General features: G+C 42.3%; 1 protein-coding gene across 2 annotated transcripts in view; it reads left to right on the top strand.

The window, feature by feature from the left end:
• THSD4 (thrombospondin type 1 domain containing 4) overlaps positions 1–22706 on the top strand; it is a 564181-nt gene that overhangs the window by 349450 nt on the left and 192025 nt on the right. The window contains exon 1 of one of the 2 annotated variants that reach the window (XM_046009652.1): positions 11830–11901. The exons of the other annotated variant lie outside the window; for it this stretch is intronic. Coding sequence (XP_045865608.1) covers positions 11830–11901 — 72 coding nt within the window. Of the gene's footprint in view, positions 1–11829; positions 11902–22706 lie in introns of those variants that run through there. 2 annotated transcript variants of the gene reach the window in all.

Consider the following 22706-nt stretch of genomic DNA (forward strand, 5'->3'; position numbering starts at 1 on the left):
TTTATTTTTCTACTGCTCATTGTAGAAAAAGAATAACTAAATTTTCAAGAATAAGAATGTGATAAATCACCCTGTTTACCCAAAATAGAATTATATTAAGGATACCATAGAATGGCCTACTTTTTCTTTTTTTTTTTTTTTTTCATTCAAGTTAGTTAGCATATAGTATATTATTAGTTTTGGGGGTAGAATTTAGTGATTCACCAGTTGCATGAAACACCCAGCGTTCATTACAACAAGTGCCCTCCTTGATGCCCGTCACGGAGTTATCCCACCCCCACACCCAGCTCCCCTCAAGTAACCCTCAGTTTGTGTCCTAGAGTTAAGAGTCTTTTATGGTTTGCCTCCCTTTCTGTTTTCATCTTACTTTATTTTTCCCTTCCCTTCCCTTCCCCTGTGTTCATTTGTTTTGTTTCCTAAATTCCACATGTGAGTGAAATCATATGGTATTTGTCTTTCTCTGACTGACTCATTTCGCTTAGCATAATATCCTCTGGTCCTATCCACGTCATTGCAAATGGAAGGTTTCATTCTTTTTTATGGCTGAGTAATGGCTTACTTTTTATTTTTTTTTAAAGATTATATTTATTTATTTGAGAAAGTGAAAGAGCATGAGGAGGAGCGAGGGAGAGGGACCAGAAGATGCCACACTGAGCACGGAGCCTGACACAGGGCTTGATCTCACGACCCTGAGATCACAACCTGAGCCGAAACCAAGAATCAGATGCTTAACTGACTGAGCCACCCAGGCGCCCTAGCCTCCTTTTTTAAAAAACAGCTTTATTAGGAAATAATTCACATATACCATTCACCCATTACAAGTGTACAATGCCATATTTTAGTATATTCAGAGTTGTGTAAACATTGCCACAATTTTCAGAGATTTTCATCCCCCTAAAAAAAAATCCTATACCAACTTGCTAGCCTTCCCCATTCCTCATCACATGTGTTGGACCTAGGAAACTACCAGTCTACTTTCTGTTCCTATAAATTTGCCCCTCCTGGACATTTCATTTACAAGGATAATAAGTGGTCTTACATAAGTGGTCTTTTGTGACTCTCTTCTTTAACTTAGCATAATATTTTCAAGGACCATCGTTTCTCTTTATTGTCCAGTTACATTCCATTGTATGGGTGTACCACATTTTATTTATCCTCTTGTCCTGTTATGGGCACTTGAGTTGTTTCCACTTTGGGGCTATTATGAATATTGCTGTCATGAGCATCCACGTTCAAGTTTTTGTGTGGGCCTCTGTATTCATTTCTCTTAGATACACACATAGGACCAAAATCTCTGGGGCTTATGTATTCATTTCTCTTAGATACACACATAGGACGAAAAATCTCTGGGGCTTCTGTATTCATTTCTCTTTGATACAAACATAGGACCAAAATCTCTGGGTATTACTCTAACTCTACATTCAAGTCTATGTTGCTGATGCCTGGCTGTGGGCCACAGTGGCTGCACCATTTTACGTTATCACCGGTAGTGCGTGGGGGTTCCAAGTTCTGCATATTCTCACCAACATTTTTTATTATCTGTATTTTTTACTAGGGGGTATGAAGTGGTTTTATTGTGGTTTTGTCATTTTCCTAAGGACTAATGATGTTGAGCATCTTTCTTCTGAGAAATGTCTAGTCAAGTCCTTTGCCTACTTTTAATTGGATTATCTTTGTATTATTACATTGTAAGAATATTTTTTATATATTCTGGATACAAGTTCCTTATCAGATGTATGATTTGCAAATATTTTCTCCCACTTTGTGGATTGTCTTTCCATTTTCTTGGTGATACCACTAGCAGCACAGAAGTCTTCAGTTTTTTAAAAGATTTTATTTATTTGAGAAAGAGAGAGTATGAGCGGGGGTAGGGCAGGAGAGGGGGAAGGGAGCTGCTCCCCTCAACAGGGAGCCTGATGTGGGTCTTGATCCCAGGACCCTGGGATCTGACCTGAGTCAAAGGCAGACACTTAACCAACTGAGACACCTAACACCCCAGATGTCTTCGATTTTCATGAAGTCCCATGTTTTTCACTTTGATACTTGTGCTTTTGGTGTCATATCTAAGAAACCATCATGACCTAAGGTCATGAAGTTACTCTGATATTTTCTTCTAAGGGTTTTATAGCTTTAGTACCCACATTTGGGTCAGTAACCCAACACAGATTGATTTTCTTACAGCTCTGGACGTCAGAAGTCTGAAATGGGTTTCACCAGGCTAAAATCAAAGTGTCGGCAAGGCTGCATTCCTTGTGGGGTCTGTAGGGCAGAATCCCTGCCTTCTTGCCTCTTCCATTTTCTAGAGGCTGCCTACCTCATTTGGCTCACGACTCCCTTTCATCTTCAAGGCCAACAATGGCATGCTGAGTTCTCCCATCGAATCACTCCCACTTCCTCTTCAGTCTCACTCTTCCATATTTCAGGACCCTTGGTGTTACGTTGGGCCCACCTGGATCTCCTAAGATAAGCTCCCTCTTTCAAAACCATCTGACAAGCCACCTTAATTCCATCTGCTCTCTTAACTTCCCTTTGCCATGTAATGTCAGATTTTCATCACCTTGCCTGCCACAACCTGTGATCCTTTCTGAATTAATTTTTCTGTGTGGTGTTAGGTGAGGGTCCACCTTCATTCTCTTGCATGTGGATATCCAGTTATCCCAGCACCATTTGCTGAAAAAAATGTCCTTCCATATATGTGACCTATTTTTCTCTTAAAACAATATAACATCAACGGTGCCCATAGCCACCAATATAGGACATGATCATTTTAAATGACTAGGTAAGATTTCACTTTTTGAAGATACTGTAGTGTATTTACATTGCTTCCAGCCTTTCACTATTAAAATAGTCTTTATCTGATATGTGGGGTTTTTTTTAAATACATAAAACCCCTTTCCATGATCTGTGTTGTAAATTATCATTGAAACCATTCACTTCTCTCTGCCATCCTGGTCTTCTCCCTTTTCATCCGGCCCACAGCCTTCTTCTCCGACCTGGTGTTCCAGTTTCCAGTCATGCCTCTCTCCAGCCCTTTCTCCATTACAGAGTGGCTTTTCAAAATGCAAATCTATTCACACAAGGGCCACCTGTGTCCTTCAAATAGATTCTCAGTAAGAAAAGGACACAACTCTTTGTCGCAGCCCCCTCTTGGCCTTGAGCCTAATGCAATGGGGTGGCCCACACTTGCTCACTCTCTCCATCCGCACGCACCTGCTTCCTCTCGGGTCCTCAGAAAAGCCATTTGCTGCTAATGCAAGTGGTTTTATCATGGGTTTGATTTTCTTCAAAAAATGGAATGGGATTTTTTGAGACTTTTCCACCCTTTCCATTTTTCCCATTTTTTCCCTAATGAGGCTAGGCCTCTAGCTCCTCACACATCTTTCCTCTTAAGCGCTTTCCACGTTGCAATTTCTTATTTACTTTTGGGGTCTCATTAATGTTGGCTTCCTGCACCTACCAATAAGGTCTGTGAGGACGGGCATGGACTCTGCTTTTGCTGATCATATCTTAGCCAAAAAACAGGATCAAGACATTTCCGACTGTGTATTTGACTTTTAATTTTGCTTATGGTATTTTTAATGACTAGAATCATAAAAATTTGTATAAATCCTTCCTTTTATGATTTCTGCCTTTGTAGAAACTTGCTGAAAAATCCTTCCCAGCTCCAAGAATATAGAAATGTTGGCCTATTTTCTTATATTGATTGATTCTTCTATTGTTTGCATTAAAATCCTGAATCTACCTGCCATTTATTTTTGGCATATGCTGTACAGCAGGAAAATAATTTTACTTACTTGCCAAGTGGTTAGCAGTATTCTGAACCGTTGTCACCCTTTCCTTGCTGACTTGAAATGACTCCTTGGCTGTGTATTAAATCCTTTCCATGTTCAGTTCTGGAAATAACCCATCTTTCCGACCCTGCTAGTATTTGCCACTGTTTTAACTATTACAGCTCTAGACTGAGTTTTAATATCTAATAGTCACATTTGCTAATAAAACGTGTTTTTATAAAATGATATTTTTAAGTTCTACAACTTGAATTAAGGGTTGCTAGACAGAACCATGTCTTGGAGCAGGTCTCAAGCTTTAGTGGGACTCCATGGGGCTTGTTACAGTACGGATCCATGGGCCCCCAGATGCCACTGATTCAATAAGTATTTATGTTTTTGTTCTTGTTTTTTCAGATTTTATTTATTTATTTGAGAGAGACAGAGCACAAGCAGAGGGAGAGGCAGAGGGCGAGGGAGAAGGAGACTCCCCACTGAGTGAGGAGCCCGACACGGGGCTGTATCTAAGGACCCTGAGATCATGACCTGAGCCAAAGGCAGACACATCACCATCTGAGCCACCCAGGCACCCCAGAATGTTCATTTCTGATAAGTTCCCTGGTGATGTCAATCCAGGGACCACAATGTGAGAATCTCTGCCATGGAACGAAGGCGTAAAATACAGACCGTGGTCAAACTTGAGAATGGCCTGATGGCTTCTCTGAGTTAGCTCCCCAGTGTGCTGGCAGACGTCAGGTGAGCCTGCCCTGAGTGCTCTGGGTGCGTACCTCCCTGACAGAGTCTGTGGAGGGCTTGGCACACTTCAAGGGTGACCCAGGGAACACAGCCACCCTGAGAGGTGCTCAGCCTACGTGCACCACTGCCCTGTCGGTGACGGGTGTTCATGCCGCCAGGCTGTGGCCCTTTCAGGCAGACACCAGAGAAAGGGAAGGATGCAGTGACTCCCTTTTGCTTTGGGCTCTCCTGACTCTCCTTGTGTTCAAGGGCAGTGGGACCGAGAACATTTCTTTCCTTTGCTCATTTCCCACTCCCTTGGCTATGTAATGGCTCCTGGGTCCACACAAAGGGAGAGCTAATTACTAACACCTGCCTCTGCTCCCAGACCCATAGGCAAGTTCGTGACAGAGGCTTTTCTGACCCATTCCGCACCACGTAAGCATCTTTAAGGAAATAAACATCATTTTAACAGCTTAACCATACAGTATATGCCTCTGTGGGGAGGGCTATATCTCACTTCCTCCTTCATAAAAGGACAGACAGTTTTTAAGGGAAATAAAATAGCCTGAGAGGTGCTGTCAGCTGTGGGTTTATTCTTTGTCATGATAAGGCAGAAGTGTGTGATTACATTTTATGTGAAATGTGTGGCTTTAGGAAAACCTTTGTTTCCCAGTTTTCTGATAACACCCATGTCCTCCGCTCACTCATATTCTTCCTATCTAGGTCACCCAAAAGTTAGGTTGGAAATTGTTTCCGTGAGGGCTGTACCTTCTGAGAACGTCTCCTTTTCATTTTCCCCTTCGTGGTTTCTAAGGCACACCACCAGAAGACCGCCCGTCACAAGCTATGACAGTTTCCCACTGGACCGTCCCCTGCGTCCATTCTCTAGTCAGCAGACACTGAAAAGGCTGACCATGTGCAGAGTCTTGGCAACACAAAAAGACACATATCCTGTCATTGAGGCCTTGCTCTCTGTTGAGGAAGGCAGATACGTTAGGTAACAATGAACAGTACAGTGGGACAGATACAGTGTTGAAGGTCATCAGAAGATGCCCAAGGACACAGGCCAGGGGCACTGCCCTGAGCTTGGCAGGGAGCCTAGCAAGTCACAACTCTCAGAAAAGGTGACATGTGAGCGGATCACTGAGGGGGGATGGGGGTGGGAGGGTTTGTGCATTTATTTATTTATATCATTAACTGTCATTATTACTGTTACTTCACTTTTATTTATTTTTCGAATAGGAGTTGATTCGCATGTTTGACAATTCAGTGAGTATGAAAAGGCTATAGAAGGGCTATCCAACAGAAGATAGGATGTGATTTAAAATCTTCCTAGTAAGTAGGGGCACCTGGGTGGCTCAGTGGATTAAGCCTCTGCCTTTGGCTCAGGTCATGATCCCAGAGTCCCGGTGTTGAGCCCCGCATCAGGTTCCCTGCTCAGCAGAGAACCTCCTTCTCCCTTGGTCCCTTACCCTGCTTGTGCTCACTCTCTCTCTCAGATGAATAAGTAAAATCTTTAAAAAATAAAAAAGGAAAATCTTCCTAGTAGCCACATTTTTAGGAGTAAAACAAGGAAAATTAATTTTAACCCTATATTTTATTTAACCCTATATATATGTATATATATACATATATATGATTATCATTTCATCATCTAATCAGCATAAAAACTATTAATGAGATGCTTTACATTCTTTTTTTTTTTTCTTGTAGAATGATCAAGTCTTTGAACAGGTACAAAGTATACCTTACATATAATGCATCACAATGTGGAAAAACCCCATTTCCAAGGCTCAGTGTCCACAGGTGACCAAGTGACTATATAATAATCAGTTGCCCTCCCATTTCTGCCCTGAAGCTGCTGACTTCGTGGAGGCAGCCCATTTTGGCCAGTCTCTAGGGTGTTCTTCCATGGGTAGATGATAGGTGTAGGAGTAATCGTGACATGAGTGTGCAATAGTGGGCAATAATTGTTCATCCTACTTTTCTCACTGAATAACAGATCTTGGAGGTGTTTCATATCATTACATAGGAAGCAAGCTCATTTTTTTTCTTTTTCTCATTTATTTATTTTACATGCTGTAGAGTATCCCACATTATGGTTGTCACAAATTACTCGTTTCGTCTTTCGTGCTGAACATTTAGGGGATCTCCGGTATTTGGTGCTTATAAACAAGCATGAGCTGAGTTTTCAAAGAGGCAGAGAGTGATGGAGCTAACCCAATGAGGATGGGGAAGGACATTCTAGAGGAGGGGACCAGCATGAGGCAAGAACGCCCAGAGCATAAGGACACGTGGCATTTGAGGATAACTTCTTGTATGTCAGGATGTCTGGAGAGTGGAGTGTGTGAATAGAAGAGAGGGGGAGGAGGCTGGAAGGGCAGGAAGAGACCAGATTACAAACAGCCTCCAAGTGTCATATTAAGGAGCTTGGACTTCTTCCTTGGGCCATCAAAATATTTTAAGAAGCAGGGAGGAATAAATAAATGATTGAGTTAATAAAGGTGGGAGAAGGAACAAATCTTCCCTCCTGATGAATTCTGATTAATAGATGGGTCGAAATCATGTGGGAAGCAGAAAATCACCCTTTAAAACAGTACAGTAATAATTGCTACAGGCAAGAGCTACTGATGAATATTTAAATTGGTGGGCGACACTTTGAGAAATGGGATATTTGCATAGCCTCAAAATATGCCTCCCCAAATATGTATTAATTATTTTGATGGTTTTAACATCTGTCCAAACGGGCTTTGATACCACCGTCCAGGAAGTGGGGCTTAATTCCACTGGACTTACTGACTCACTTCTAATGAATGGGGTATAGAAAAGGAAAAATAATAACTACAGTGAGCAAACTTGGCAGACATCGCCTTAACTAAGCGATCAAGGTTAATGCCACCAGAATGCCATGTTCACAGAGGGTACCCCTGACAATGTGATGAGAAGGATACTTCACTTCTATGGTATTCTTCTCCAAACCCCGTAACTTTAGTCTAATCATGACAAAACACTAGGTAAAAATCAAACTGAGGGACATTGCATAGAATTCCTGGCCAGGACTCTTCAGAAGTATCAAGGTCATGAGAAGCAAAGAGAGGAAAACTGTCATCTATCAGAAGAGGCTAAGGAGACTCATCTATTATTCAGTGCAGCATGGGGTCCTGGACTGGGTCCTGGAACAGAAGAAGGACATTTGGGGGAAAACTGGGAAAATGGGAATAAAGTCCTTATGTTAGTTAATTTGGGGCCAGTGTTAATGTCCTAGTCTGCACAAAGGTGCAGATCATCGCTGTCTAAGACGTTAACGTTACAAGGAACTGGGGGAAGATATACCATGACTCTGTGCCATCTTTGCAACTACTCTATAAATTTAAAATTATTTCAAAATAAAAAGCTAAACAAAAAAGAATCAGAGGAGTGACTTGATAAGATTCACATTTTAGAAGAATGCCAGTGGTTGTAGTGGGGAAGAAGGCTAGAAGGGGAAAGACCAGAGAAAGAGCTTACAAGGTCAGGCTCTATAGAAAGTCAACAGCAAATGGTGGAAGGCTGGATGGGAGCAGGGGCAGGAGTCTGAGGCCATGGGAAGGATGCAGAGATCTCTAGAAGAAGACTCAATCAGATTAGGTGATGGTTTAGACAAGCAAGTGAGACAGTAGTGGGGCTCAAGATAACACCCAGTTTTCAACCTCTGGGAATGAGATGGGTAGTGATGTCATTCACTGAGATGGAGATACCAGGAAGAACATGGGTCAGGGAAGCAGTTCAGTCTTGGAACTGTTGATTTGGGGTACATTTGAGAGATCCAAGTATGCATTAGGGAACTGGATACAGCGGCTGGCAGGTCAGTGGGGAGAGCTGGCTGGAGACGCTGTGCATATAAAGAGTGGTCGGGACCAGTGAGAGGGTGACATGACCCAGGGAGAGGGAGAGGGCATAGAGAAGAGAGGGTGTAGAACACAACCATTTAAGGGATAGACACAGGCAGTAGCAAGGGGACTGGAGCGTGTCCAGAGAAAGTGGTGACAGTGCAATGTAGTCGTTGAGAGCCAGGTCCTAGAAGCAGACTGCCAGGGCCAGAATTCTGGCTCTGCTACCAACCTGTTGTGTGACACAGAACAAGCTATTTAATCTCATAAGGCTGTTGTCAGGCTTATGTGACACACTCTGTGGACAGTTCCTAGAATAATGCTGGGCTCTTGGTGTTTAAAGAATGTTGGCTCTTTCGAGGCAAAGGAAGATAGGAGCTTGGTGGTCTGGAAGCTAAGGGAAGAGAGTGGTTCCGAAGGGAGCACATGAACTTCATAGCTCTGAAGATGGCTGTTATAAAAAAAAAAAGTGGAAAACAATAAGCATTAGAGAGGATACGGGGAAATTGGAACCTTCATGCATTGTTGGTGGAACTATAACCTGATAACGGCCACTGTGGGAAATGGTTGGGTGTTCCTCAAAAAGTCAAATGTAGAAAAATCATATGATACAGCAACTCCCCTCCTTGGTATATGCCCCAAAGAACGGAAGGCAGAGACTCAACCAGGGACTTGCACACTCATGTTCAGAGCAACATCATTCACAAGAGCCAGAAGATGGAAACACCCCATGTGTCCGTCAACAAACGAATGGATAAAAAAAATGTGGTATAGACCTATGATGGAATATTACTCAGCCTTAAAAAGAATGAAGCACTGATACATGCTACAACACAGATGAACCTTGAAAATGTCACGCTAAGTGGAATAAGTCAGACACAAAAGGACAGCTATTGTATGATTACTATTCGATGAGGAACCTAGAGAAGGTAAATTCCTAGAGAGAGAAAGTCGCATAGAGATCACCTTGTGGGGAGGGAGACTCAGCGAGTTCTTGCTTAATGGATGCAAGAGTTTCTTCTTGAGACAATGAAAAAGTTCTAGAAATGGGGGATGGTGATGCATTGCACAACACCGTGAATGGACTGAATGCCCCTGAATTGTACACGTAAAAAATGTTGAAAGTGGTCACATTTTAGGGTGTGCGTGTTTTACCAGCATATTAAAAAATCGAGGACGTGGTTAATGCTGCAAAGATGTCAAATAAGGTAAGCCCTACGAATTAGCCTCCGCATTTTATGACACAGGGGTCATCGGAGACGTTTCCAGAGCCCTTGTTGTAGAGCAGAGGTCAAAAGTCAGATTGCAGTGGGTTGAGGGACAATTGGGAAGTTGTCCATACCAGGGGCTGGCAAACTACGGGCCAAATCTGGCCTGCTGCCTCTTTCTGTAAACAAAGTTTTTTTTGGAACACAGCCCCACCCTTTAGTGTATATTTTGTCTCTGGCCGCTTGTGTTCAACCACGACAGGATTGAATAGTTGCCACAGAAACCGTATGCTCTGCAAGGCCCAAAATACTTACTTTCGGACCCTTTACAGAAGGTTTCTCAAACCCTGGACCAGGCAAGAGCCCCTGGTCTTTCGAGAACCTTGACTTTCTTAGACAATGTCTGCATCTCTGGCAGGGTTGGTGGGGGGAGGGGGTGGGGGGTGGTTGTTGAATGCATGACTGTGCGTTTCCAGCCAGCTAGCCTGGCAGACCCAAGCCTAACCAGTAATAATAATAATAATAATAATAATAATAATAATAATAATAATAATAATGAACAGGAAGGAGGCAGAAGAGGAGGATGAGGAAGAGAAGAAAGTCAGTCTTTCCTTTCTCTCACTGGAGACAGTATCTCCAACGTATTTGTTGTCTCTTCTAGCCTTGGAAAAAGGGATTCTAAGTCCCTTCACCCAACACTCCCCCCGCAAAAACCAACCTACTAGTAAATTGTCATGTGACTGGTGATCATAGACATTTTGAGGTGGTTCCAAATGGCAGTTGGTTTAAAGTTTCCCGATTAAGGCAAGAAAAATGCCCACAGCCGAGTGCTTTTCAAGTATTGATTAATTTCCTTGCTGGGATGGAGTATTGATATTAATTTCAGATCAGAGGGAAAGCTGGTATATTCGGTGCTTACTGTGTGTCTGGAACTATGCCAAGTTTTGTGCCTTGGTGACCTCCTTGATGGTCATCAAAACCATCGGATGGCCTTTCCCGTTTCACAGGTGGGGCAACCAAGGCCCACTGGAGTTAAATACTCTCCCGCAAACCCACGGGGAGTTGGTGGTAGACCTGGGCTTTGAACCAACATCCCCCGGGGTCCAGGGCCCGGGCCATTCCACTGCGTCATGCTGGTGTCCTCTCCTTGGCCTCAGAATGCTTTCTTGAGCCCATCCTAAGCAGAATCTAATACTTGGTGGATTCTCCACCTATTTTAGATAATGGGCTCTGCTATTTCATAATAAGAGGTGGCCACTTAGGGTGCATCTCAAATGGACTGTAGGCTTCGGCTGGACCCACTCTCCAGACAGCTCCCGTGTTCCCTGTGTTCCCAAGCCCCACATTGGTGGTCAACTGATTCTACCCAGAAATACTTCTTGAAAATCATCCTGCGTTTTAGTGCACTGTGCCCGCACCGTCTAGCCCCTGGGCTTCACTTGCTCCCAGCTTATCATTTATTTTTACATCACCTGCAAGAATTCGTCAAGCTCTTGGTTAGGCACAGTGACCCAGGGAGGCAGCAAGTGGGGGCCAAAGTGGCTTCTTCGGTCCCCATCCATTCATGCCCTCGTGGCTGTTGCATCAACACACAGCATCCGTGCGACTTCTTCCCCCTTCGTGGCTGCCCTTGGTAACGCAGCCTTTGACTGCCCAGATTGCTACAGCCTTCAAGTCAGAACTGAAAGGGAACGCAGAGGTCAACTACCTGGCCCTTGACCGTACCAGCGAGAAAACCAACTGAGGCCCAGAATGGGTTGGCAGCGTACCCAGGCAGACAGCTTGTCAGTGGCAGATCCTGGACTAGGAAGGTGTCTCCCAGCTCGCAGCCCGGAGCTCAGCCTGCTGCAATTCGCTACTCCTGATGAAGCAGGGCTTTCCCCCCTGCATGCGGAGCGCTTACCTTGGATCCCTTCGCATGAATGAGACCAGATGCAGAACTCCACATTGATTTCTGTCCCTCCCCTTTCTGCTTTCTGTTCGAGGCAGCCCCCCAGCTCCCAGCTGGCTCCTGTCCCCTCCCCCAGCCGGGAGAAGTTATTACATGAAGAGATCAGCTTACCAGTTTTCCTCAGAGCAGAGGCTGAGCTCGGAGCTCCGGGTAGTACAGTGAGGGAGAGCAGAGGGAAGCAGCGCGGTGCCTAGCGGAACTCCAGGGCTGGAATCCCGAGACACAAGTGCATCTGCTAGCTGTTAGCACTTGGCAGACGGAGCTCTCCTCTAGGGTAGTTCTAACTTTGGGTAATAATGTTTGTCAGCTACCTGATATTAACATTGCTCCACGTTCAAACAACAGTGTTAGCAAGACCTGGGGGAGAGGTAAGCCAAATAAAATATCTTGTCAGAAGTTGTATTTTTGTCAGCACTATATTTCCTTTTCTATCTACCAAGAGGGATCAGGCAACGGGGTTTTTATGGTGTGCAAAGAGTAATGCTTTATATTGCGTTTTCAGGCTTGCTTTGCCTTTTCTTACAGAAAGACTTTTCTTCTTGAAGAATCCCGTCATTTCTAAAATCTCATTCTGAGGTTGTCTAAACAGTTGCCACCCTGGGCGGTTGGCATGGCCTCGGTGACAGATGCCTGGAGCGTGCACATTTCTCGTTCTGCCGCTGCAGAGAAAAAAAAAATGTGCACATCAGATTCCGATAGGGACTGTTACCTTTTGAGAATTTTTCTCCAGTGTTGGAGAGAGGATATGCATGCTAGAGGAAATGCTTTTCTTTACTGCTTTTGCATCACATTTTACTCCTCTTTGCTTTGATGTGCCTGGAAAAAAATCTGTGTTTAACTTTGGATCATAGGTTTGCAGTGGGCTAGTGATACATGACAGGGCTGGAATATGCCCAGAGCTACTAAGGCAAGGAGGCGAGGATGATTTATTCTTACGGGTTTAGCTCATGTTTGCTGGATATATTTCTGAACATCATAGATGCTCGGGCAGCCAGGTCTTGATGCAGCAAAGAGATTGGAAGGGGGGACCATGTGGCCTGGAGTGGGAAGCACGTAGGGGTATCCACCCGCACCTGCAAATAAGGCTGCAACCATTTGCCTCATTCGCTCCTTTTACTTTTTATTCTGATGAAAGATCTCAAAGACTGATGTGCGAGCAATGAATGGAAGGACAGTCTCTTTCCGGAATCCACCTTCCTCTCGAAAAGCCAAGTGAAAAGTCCTTCTCCTAAAAAGGCCATGGGCCATATCACAGCTTTGCCTTTTGTTAGCACTGTCAGGATGGAGCAGGCAAGAAAAAGCTGCATGTAATGACTTTTCCCTCCTCTGTGAGTGGAAGCAAGAGCGCTCCCAAAGCCAGGCTGCGGGGCTCGCTGTGCATTCAAAATAGACATGTGGCTCAGAGGCGTGCAGCAGTGGGTCATTTGTTTCAGGCTTTTAGCCTATTAGTTACCCGTGTCCTCTGCTCTGCAGATACTCTTTGGGCCTGGGCTGGAGGGGGGCGGGGTGGGGCAGGGGGTCAGTGGAGGGCTTGAATGGGAGTTGGAGGAACTGAATGGGTTTGTGATGCTGGAAAGCTGAAAGCAGACCATTGCCCTCTAGTTGTAGCCGGGGTTTGCAACTTCCCTGTCGATTTTTTACTGTGCAGAGTAAATGACAAATGGGCCGGCCTAACTCAGCCTGGAGCACTTAAGCATGTGAGAGGAGAGCTCATATGGAAAATATTTCTATCACCGCTGCCTGCGCATATGGTATGGGGAGACCCCCGTGCAGAGCAAATCAGAGCGCCCCAGCAGCCCCTCAGTGGCGTGCCAATTACTCTTATTAACAGCAAGGCTAAGGGCAGGCTGCAGTTACCTGCACACAGCTGGCTTCTGGGGACGGCCACTCTGGAATGCATGTGCCCCAGTCCTGTGTCACATGCAGAGAGGCGGGCGGCCCTGTTTCTCTTTACAGTCAGCAAAGCAGGCGAAAAATGAAAGGGGATTCCACTGGCTCACCCAGCTTGGGAGAGGAAGGCATGACTTCTGTCTTTGGCATTCAAGTGCAAGGGCTTAATAGCCAGAAAACCCAATCAGAGGTGACGTGATGCCTGCCCTCCTGCCCCTTTGTTCTGCTCTGCCACGCTAAATACAGACACTCATGTGCCTGGTCCTCGTTTCTGTGTTCCTGCTTCGGAGCACATGTGCACCCGTGCACACGCCCATGCACGTGTCGCTTACAGAGCCTCAGCTCCGTTAACTACTGTGCTCCTAGGAAACTGTACAATTAGGATTCTTTTCCCCTTGCTGGAAATGAAGTGATGAGGAAGGAACATGAGTATGCCAGTAGCTCCCCTTCCCTGCTTAAAAAGAACGTCGTTTATACAGAGCTTTGAAGAATGTGGCACGTATTTATAAGAACCTCTTTTTTTATAGCCCTGTTACTTACAAGACTCACCCATAAACATGTGGCGTCGTCCCCAAGTCACCAAGATTTTCTTTTTCGCTGCCAGCCGGGTTTCTTGCAGGTTTTAATTATCTTCCCTTTGGATGTTCATAAAAACACACGGGGGGAAAAGGAAAAAGGGGAAGAGAGGGCTGTACACCTTGTGTCGCTTAGCTGCCGGGGGCTCAGCGTGGGGCTGGAAGCCAGGCAGCGAACTCTGGGCAGAAGCTCGGAGTCCGTTTTCTAGGGTGTGAAGTCCTTGCAGATAGGCAGGGGTGGGCAGGTGGTGGGAGGAGGGGGTGTTATTCCAAGCAACCCTTGTTTGGCATCCTGTTGCTGGCACTGTTGGCCCCAGTAACTGAACCAAGGACAAACAACCTGGTGTGGTGTGGGCGTGTGGGTTTGAAAACAAACACAGGGAAGGGCTGTTCCTTCCTTGATTTTCCGGTTGCAGGAGCATTCGGTTCTCATGACCTGGTAAGAAGGCTGAGGTCACTAGAAAGCCTTTGGCCTTGTCAACATTAGGAGAGCAGCAGTGTTAACTTGCAAAGATTGTACACATCCCCCCGAAGAATGTAAAGGCAGGCTGGACTTCTAGTGCATTCGCCAGCGTGTGAAACACGCCGGGATCCGGTTTGTTTGCTGGACCCTGCCGGAGGGTGTGTGGGAGTGGAAGTGTGCATTTTTCTCTCCTGAATTTGGACTTACGTCCTCAGAGAAGACCAGTGAGACACTGTTATGTGTGAGGAGGGGGAGGGAGAGGCAACTTGGAAATCAAAACAGTGAAAGTGGGTCAAAAAGATGTTTATGTTCATTTTGATGAAGCAATTTGGCAAACCTATCAAAATTCAAAATTAAAATTAAAAATCAACGTAAATGGTACAGATTGTGGTCCCAATCTTGTGAGTGTCTAAAAAAGCACCAAACTGTACCTTTTTAAAAAGCAAGTTTTGTGGTTATGTGAATAATATCTCCATTTTTGTTGAGAAAAGCACCAGGTGTCATAGGAAAGTGTGGACTTGCTGTCTCCTACATGAGAAACTAACACGACACTGTTAACTGACTGGAATATAAGTAAAAACTTTTTTAGAGATCAATTTTTTTGACATTAAAAATGAAGACGAAATAGCTCTTTGACCCAACTTCTCCATTTCTAATACTTTATTGTATAAATCTACTCCAAATGTGCAAAATGCCCTCTGAACCATTTTTCAGAATTAGGTTGTTGCAAAAACCCAAATGTCCCTTGACCAGGGGCACTAGGCAGGTGTTCAGAAAGAATGACGTGGTTCTGCACATACGGGTAGGAAATGACCGCCAGGATATGTTGTGAAGTGAGAAGAGCAAATTGCAGCACGGCATGTATAAAATGTTACTCTTTTTTTTTTTTTAGATTTTATTTATTTATTGGACAGACAGATCACAAGTAGGCAGAGAGGCAGGCAGAGAGAGAGAGGAGGAAGCAGGCTCCCTGCTGAGCAGAGAGCCTGATGCGGGGCTCGATCCCAGGACCCTTGGATCATGACCTGAGATGAAAACAGAGGCTTTAACCCATTGAGCCACCCAGGCACCCCGTATAAAATGCTACTCTTTGTGTAAAATGGATGAACATATTTGTCATCCCCTCTCTGGGAGGATATACAGGAAAGGGGAGGAGACGGGGTGGCTGGGGATGGAGGGCACCTGAGAGATTTCCATTGCACCATGCGTCTGTGTACCTTTCGATTGTGTACAGTAAGCATGTACTTAGCTGGTAGAAAAAAATAATAAAATACATGATCTAATAAAAAATCATTTAGTGCATATAATCTGTATATGTAACCCATCTGTGTTTTATGTTTACAAGGAGGGCAGTAACAGTAGCTGCTTTAAGAGGTGGTTGGAAGGATGGAAAGTGAGGGTGTGTGTAGGGCCGTTAGCTTGTGTCTTAGGCAGTGTGAAACTTACTAGCAATTACTGTGGTTACTGTTGCACCTGCTGCCTGGGTGTGCAAGCTAGGCGCTCAGGAAGGGAAGGTGAAAGAGAGAAGGTCTTTTGTCTTTGATGAGGGCACCGAGTGCAAACAGTTAATGATCATGCAATACGAAATTCTCTTTAATTGCGAGAGCAGAGGCAGAGGGGCAAAGAAGCAATGAAATCCGCCTACGACGTGAACAGAAACTCTACAAACAACTTCATATTTGAACTGAGACTTGAAGGTCTGTGTGTCCGGGGTCTTCAAGACAATCCCCAGGTTCAGTAATGCTCCGCGTGTAATTGCACTCCCAGCTGTGATTTGTTATAGCAAAAGGCTACAGAGTAAGGTGCCTGGGTGAAGTCTGGGGGAACCAAGTGCAGCATTCCACAGGTCCTCTCCCAGTGGAGTCATGCAGGGCACACTTGATTCTCCTAGTGTTGAGTTGTGACAACACGTGTGAAATGTTATCAACCCGGGATGCTTGTCAGAGACTCAGTGCCTGTAGTTTTTATGGGGGGCTGGCCACATAGGCACCCTCTGCCTGTTGTGTACCAGCAGGACAGATTTCCAGAAAGTAAGCAGGGTGTTCAGCATAAACCTATTGTTAGTACAGCATAGGCATAGTGAGCCACTTTTACCAGCTCTGGGAGTGTGGGGGCCCTCCCCAAATCCATTCCCAGACGCCAGTCAGTGGCCAACCTCGTTAGCAGGTCTTTTTAAAGGCGAGCACTCAGGTCTGCTGTGTTAACTCTTTTCTTCACAGATGGGTAAGCATTTTAAGTGGAAAAAGAGGGAGGGAGGACATTCCAGGCAGAGGGAAAACATCTACAGAGCCCCAGAAATAAGAAAGAACATGACATGTTCTGGAAACAATGCTTGGTTCAGATTACAGAGGCATACGTTGTGAGGGGATGTGGCAGGAGAAGGTTTGTCCCTGGATCCCTAGGGTTGGAATTTTTTCTCTGTGCTTTTGAAAGTTGCAGAAATTACATATCTGCAGTCTTAAGATTAATTTTATCCTTTATGACATGCCATTTAGGTTACTACTGTGGGACATTTTCATGGTTGGACATTATTGAAATTGCCGTTTAAGGATTAAAATAAATTAATCAATGGAGAGTTGCTTTGTAAGCAGTGGTAGCCTTAAGCTAGCCCTGATTTTAGTCTATTTAGTTTTTTTTTTTTTTTTTTTTTTACTAATAGATTTTAGTCTGTTTAGTTTATTTGTGGCCAAATTCAAATGAAGGATGCACGCAGTGACCCTAATGACTGATGTCTGTGCACAGCGCTCAGTGGCTCAACCTTTCTTTTGCTTTCTGATGTCTAGAATGAAAAACCAACTATGTGGAACTAACTCGATCATGCAAGACCTGAGTTTGAGTCTTGGGTCTACCATGTGCAACCATATGACTTTCAGCATTTTGAACTGTTTTTCTCCTAAATTAAGAAAGCTATTGTTGTTATAGACACAATTTCAAGAAATGGAAAGAATGAAAAGTTATAGGCTCCTCTTCCCCCCGACTCCCTTCCCAATCCTTCCTCCCTTCCTGGATGAAACCATCATTAACAATTTGGCATTTGTTCTTCTGGAACTATTCCTAAACATTTTAAAGCACAAAGGTGTGTGCAAGCGTGCATGTGGGTCTATGAGTGTATGAACTTATATGCCTACACACGCATGTGTGTCTATGTCTACATATGCACATGTGTATATGACCACATGCGCATTTGTATATATGCCTACACACATGTGTGTATATGCCCACACACACGGAGTATATGCCTACATGCACATGTGTGTATATGCCCACACACATGTGTATATATGTGTACATGAGTCTGTGCCCACACACATGTGTGTATATGCCTGCACGTGCATGTATATATATGACTACACACATACGTGTGTATATGCCTATGTGTGCATGGGAGAATATGCCTACATACCAATGCCTCTATGTGTGTATAAGCCTACAACTTGCAAATGATGACGATTCTGCTGCTGCTTTTCTGATACCTGGTACTTGTTTCTACTTCTTGTCTTCTTGCAATTACTAGGACTTCCAGTACATGGTGTTAAAGCAGAGCAATGAAATTGAACATTCTCCTCTTTCAGGCATAAATGGGAAAGCTTCTACTCTGTCATCAGTAAGTGTGATGCCTGCCAGATGTTTAAGGTAGATCAATTTTATCCAGGGACAATGTCCTTTCTAAGTTTTTACAGAAATGTTGTTCAATTTGGGCAAATGTTGTTTGCCTTCACAAAGTGCTGATGGGTTATCCTCCTTTAATCTACTTAAAAGGTGAGTTAAACTGACTGATGAATCATTCGAACTTTATATCAAAACCAATGATGTGCTATACCTTGGCTAACTGAATTTTAAAAAATAAATTTAAAACAGTGAATTATATTAGTACATTTCTTAATGCTGGACTCTCTTTGCCTTTTAGGAACTATCTTAGTCATGGGGATTTATTCATTAAATTCACTATTAGATCTGATTTGTGAATATTTTCTTTTGAATTTGGGGGTTTTGTAAATGAGTTCTGTTCATGGCTCTCCTTTATTGTACTAGACAAGGGTTTTTCTAGTTTATAAAATAAATTCAAAAGTTTCTCATCTTTTAGTGTGTTTTGAAACAGTTTAAATAACAGAGGAATTAGCCTCTTCTTGAAGGTCTGTTGAACTCAGTCATAAAGTCCACCTTTTGTGAAGAGGTGGTTTTTGAGTATGTATTTTACTTTCTCCTATTTCTAAAAAAAAGTGTAATATTTAATATCTATAGGAAAATATATGTACACTATAAGCAAGTTATGAAACAAAATAATAAAACAAACACCTATGGACTTACCACCTAACTAAAGACATAAAATATACCCAATACTATATGCTAGTAACCAGGCCCGTCCTCCTCTCTTCTCTCCCAGCGAGAAGATGGTTGTCATTTCCTTGCCTTTTTTAAAAATAATTTTATTATTTATATATATATATTTCTCTAAGACTATATTGTTTATTTTATTTTGTTTTGAGTTATATAAACATGGTATCTTGTGTTCTTTATTCAACTTGATTTTTCATTCAACACAGGGACCCATATAGAATTCATTCATTTTTACCGCTGCAAGCATTCTCTGTGATAAACTGTCTTTTCTTCTGTTGATAGCTATCTGAGTTCTTCCTAGGTTGGCTTGTTTTCTGTTATAAACAATGCTGCTCTGAGCCATTTGGACCATGTCTATTCCCATGTCTATTCCTTTAGGGTGTATACCTAGAAGTATTGAATTAGGGGGTCAGAGAGTACCTGTTTGTTTAATTCCACAAGATAATGTTAAATTGATTCCTAAAGTGGTTGTCAGGTTTCACCTTCACTAGCAGTGTTTAAGTGTTCTCAATTATCTATCTCCTTGTCAATATTTGACATCATCAGATAGATTAATTTTGGTCAGTGTAATATGTTATTAGCGTACGTTAGTTGACACTTCTCTGATTAACCGCTATTGCTGTCCTGTGATACTGACATATATGGAGCCTATCCGTGTTTCTTCTCCCCTGAGACACCTGTTCATATCTATTTCCGGATTTTAGATGTGGTTCTTCTCTTTTTCACTACTGACTTAAGTTTGTATGTTTTGAATATAACTCCTTTGTTATTCCATGTAATAGTTTCCAGTTTGTGCCCCAAATTTAAAATTTTGTAGCATCTATTGATCAACAGAATTCCTCAGGTTTAGTGTGTTTGAATTTAAGTTACTTGATGTTAACTTTGTCTTCCTTAAGAAATTATCAACCCCAAGCTTATAGAGGTGTTATTCTATATTCATTTATAAAATTATCAAAGTTTTGCCTTTCACATTTATGTCTCTGATACACTTAGGACTGATTTTTTGGGGTATGAATAATGTGTGAATAATGTGAATAATGGACCTAACTTCATTTCTTCCATATACTGGTAATCAATTGTTGCGAGACCATTTGTTGAAATCTTTCTACTAATTCTTTCGGAGAGTGTTAGCTGTTTTTAGACATTTGCCCGGCTTTGTGAAATTAGAACTTATCAATTTCCCTTGAAAAAAATCCTTTAGGTATTTTTATCAGAATTGTATTGAATCTATAAAGCAATATGAGAGCACTAACATTTCAATATTGAGCCATTCTATCCACGAATATACTATTAGCTTTACATTTACCTAGGTTTTCTTTGAAGTTTTTCAGTGAAATTGTACAATTTTCTACATAAAGTTCTTGCATGTATTTAATTTTAGATGTATTCCTAGCTATATTGTTATCATCTGCTATGGTAAATTGTTTATTTTTATTAAATTTTATTAAAATTCAATTAATTAACATATCATATTATTAGTTTCAGAGAAAGAGTTCAGGGATTCGTGAGTTGTGTATAACACCCAGTGTTCATTACATCACATGTCCTCCCTAGCGCCCATCACCCAGTTACCCCATCCACTCACCACCCTCCCCTCCTGCAACCCTCAGTTTGTTTCCTATAGTTAAGGGTCTCTTATGGTTTGTCTTCCTCTCTGATTTCGTCTTACTTTATTTTTCCTTCCCTTCCCCTATGATTCTCTGTTTTGTTTCTTAAATTACACACGGGAGTGAAATCATATGGTATTTTGTCTTTCTCTGACTGACTTCTTTCACTTAACATGATACCTCTAATTCCATCCACATTATTGCAGATAGCAAGACTTTGTTTTTTTGATGGCTGAGTAATATTCCATCACATATATATCTCACATCTTCTTTATCTATTCTTCTGTTGATGGATATCTGGGCTCTTTCCATGGTTTGACTATTGTGGACATTGTTGCTGTAAACTTGGGGGTGCAGGTGCCCCTTCAGATCACCACATTTGTATCTTTTACGTAAATACCTAGTAGTGCAGCTCTATTTTTAACTTTTGAGGAAACGCCAATCTGTTTTCCAGATTCGGTTTTTTTTAGATTTGTTTATATCTTTAGATTTTTTGTTTTGCTAATGCTTAGAAACACGAATGATCTTATGTCCAAATAATTTGTTTAATTGTGAATTTCAATTGCCATTCATTTCAATCAATTATCTATAGGAACTTTTATGATTTCTAAGTACATAATCATATAATCTGTGAATAATGACCATTTTGAATTTTCCCTTTTTCCAATTCTTAATACCTTAAAAAAAAAACAATTCTTATTGCTCTGGGGAGGACTTTCAGAGGAAGTGTTATTTTGTTCCTGATTTAAAGGGAATGCTTCTACCACTTTGCCATTAAAAAGGAAGCTAGCTTAAATTGAATTTAAATTTTTAAAAAAGATGCTTTCTACAAGAAAAATGAAGTTAGCTGCAAGTGATGATACATTTTATCACACTGATAAACCCTTTCCTGTTTATGGTACGATGAGCAATTTATTTCTTAATCATGAATAGGTATTGAATTTTATGTAATGCATTATCTCTGTCTACTGAGAGGAACATATGGTTTTTCCCTCCCTACTCCATCAGTGTGATAAAGTTCAGAGATAGAGTACATAATGTTAAACTACCCTTGCATTCCAGAGATAGATCCACTTGGTTTGATGTATTTCTGTTTTTATTAAATCGATTATTAGCAACTCTCTGATGATCTTTCCACTGTCTGTAGCACCTAGAGATGTGTCTAGAGCTGCTCCAGACATCCTTTGTTCTCTCCCCATTCCATTTTATTGGCCATTCTCACCCGCAGTCTATCAGCTTTATTAGTCTTTATGAAAAGCCAACTTTTGGCGTTGTCGATCCTCTGTCCCATTTGGTTCTGCTTTCCTTTTTCCTTCTCCTTTCTTTGGATGGATTCATCTCGTCCTCTTGTTTTTTTCTCTAACTTTTTTTTTAACTTTGCATAAATTTATGTATAGCTCATTGATTTTCAGCCTTTAATCTGTTCAAATATGAGCAGTTATTTCAACTGCTTTTTCTTGAAATACCACTTCTGTTGCATCCCTTATGTTTTGAGATATTTTATTATTTGGTCTTAAGTGGTTTAAAAATTTGTCATTACAGTATTTTCTCGGACTCTTGCTTTATTTAATTACGTCTTCAGAAGTATGGCCCAAGTTCATTTCTAACTTGATCATACTCCAGTCAGGGAATGTGGTATCTGTGAGGTTGAGTTTTTGAAATTTATTGAAACTTACATTATGGCCTAGTATATGGACTATCTTTGTCAACATTCCAAATGAGCTGGAGAAAAAGGTTCATTCCTAATCACTGGGTACAGGGACTTTTTTTGCAGCTATTATATCAGAGCTATAGATTGCATTGTCCAAGTCTTTTATATCTCTGCCTGACATTTGCCTGCTTCATTTTTGGTGTTTCAGACAGACATGTTGAATCTCCTACCAACTGCTCTCTTGGCCTCTGGGGGGATGGGGCACGGCCATCTGTTCTTCAGCAGTCCTGTCCTTGACATAATGACCACTCCGACTTGATGGCGAAGCCTGCTCGTTGTACCTTTCGTTTCAGAGTCTAGAATTTTCTCCATCTCTGCAGTAGTCTGCTTTGGTGATTTCTTCTGCAATGGTCTCTTGCCAACATAAACTTTCTAATATCCAGAAATTCCTCAAAAAATTTATCTGCTGATTGTATGCTTTCTTGTTTTATAGTTGTTGTAACATGTGGGTCTCTTTGGAATGGCATTTTGGAAAAGAAAGAGAAAAACAATTGTGTTCTGCTCAGTCTGCCATCTTTACCCTTTGTAAGACATATTTTTGTCCTTTGTTCTTTCCTTCCTTTTCCTTTTTCTCCTAACATATGTCTGT

This window comes from Meles meles, chromosome 6 (assembly GCF_922984935.1).
Source record: "Meles meles chromosome 6, mMelMel3.1 paternal haplotype, whole genome shotgun sequence".
NCBI classification, from domain to species: Eukaryota; Metazoa; Chordata; class Mammalia; order Carnivora; family Mustelidae; genus Meles; species Meles meles.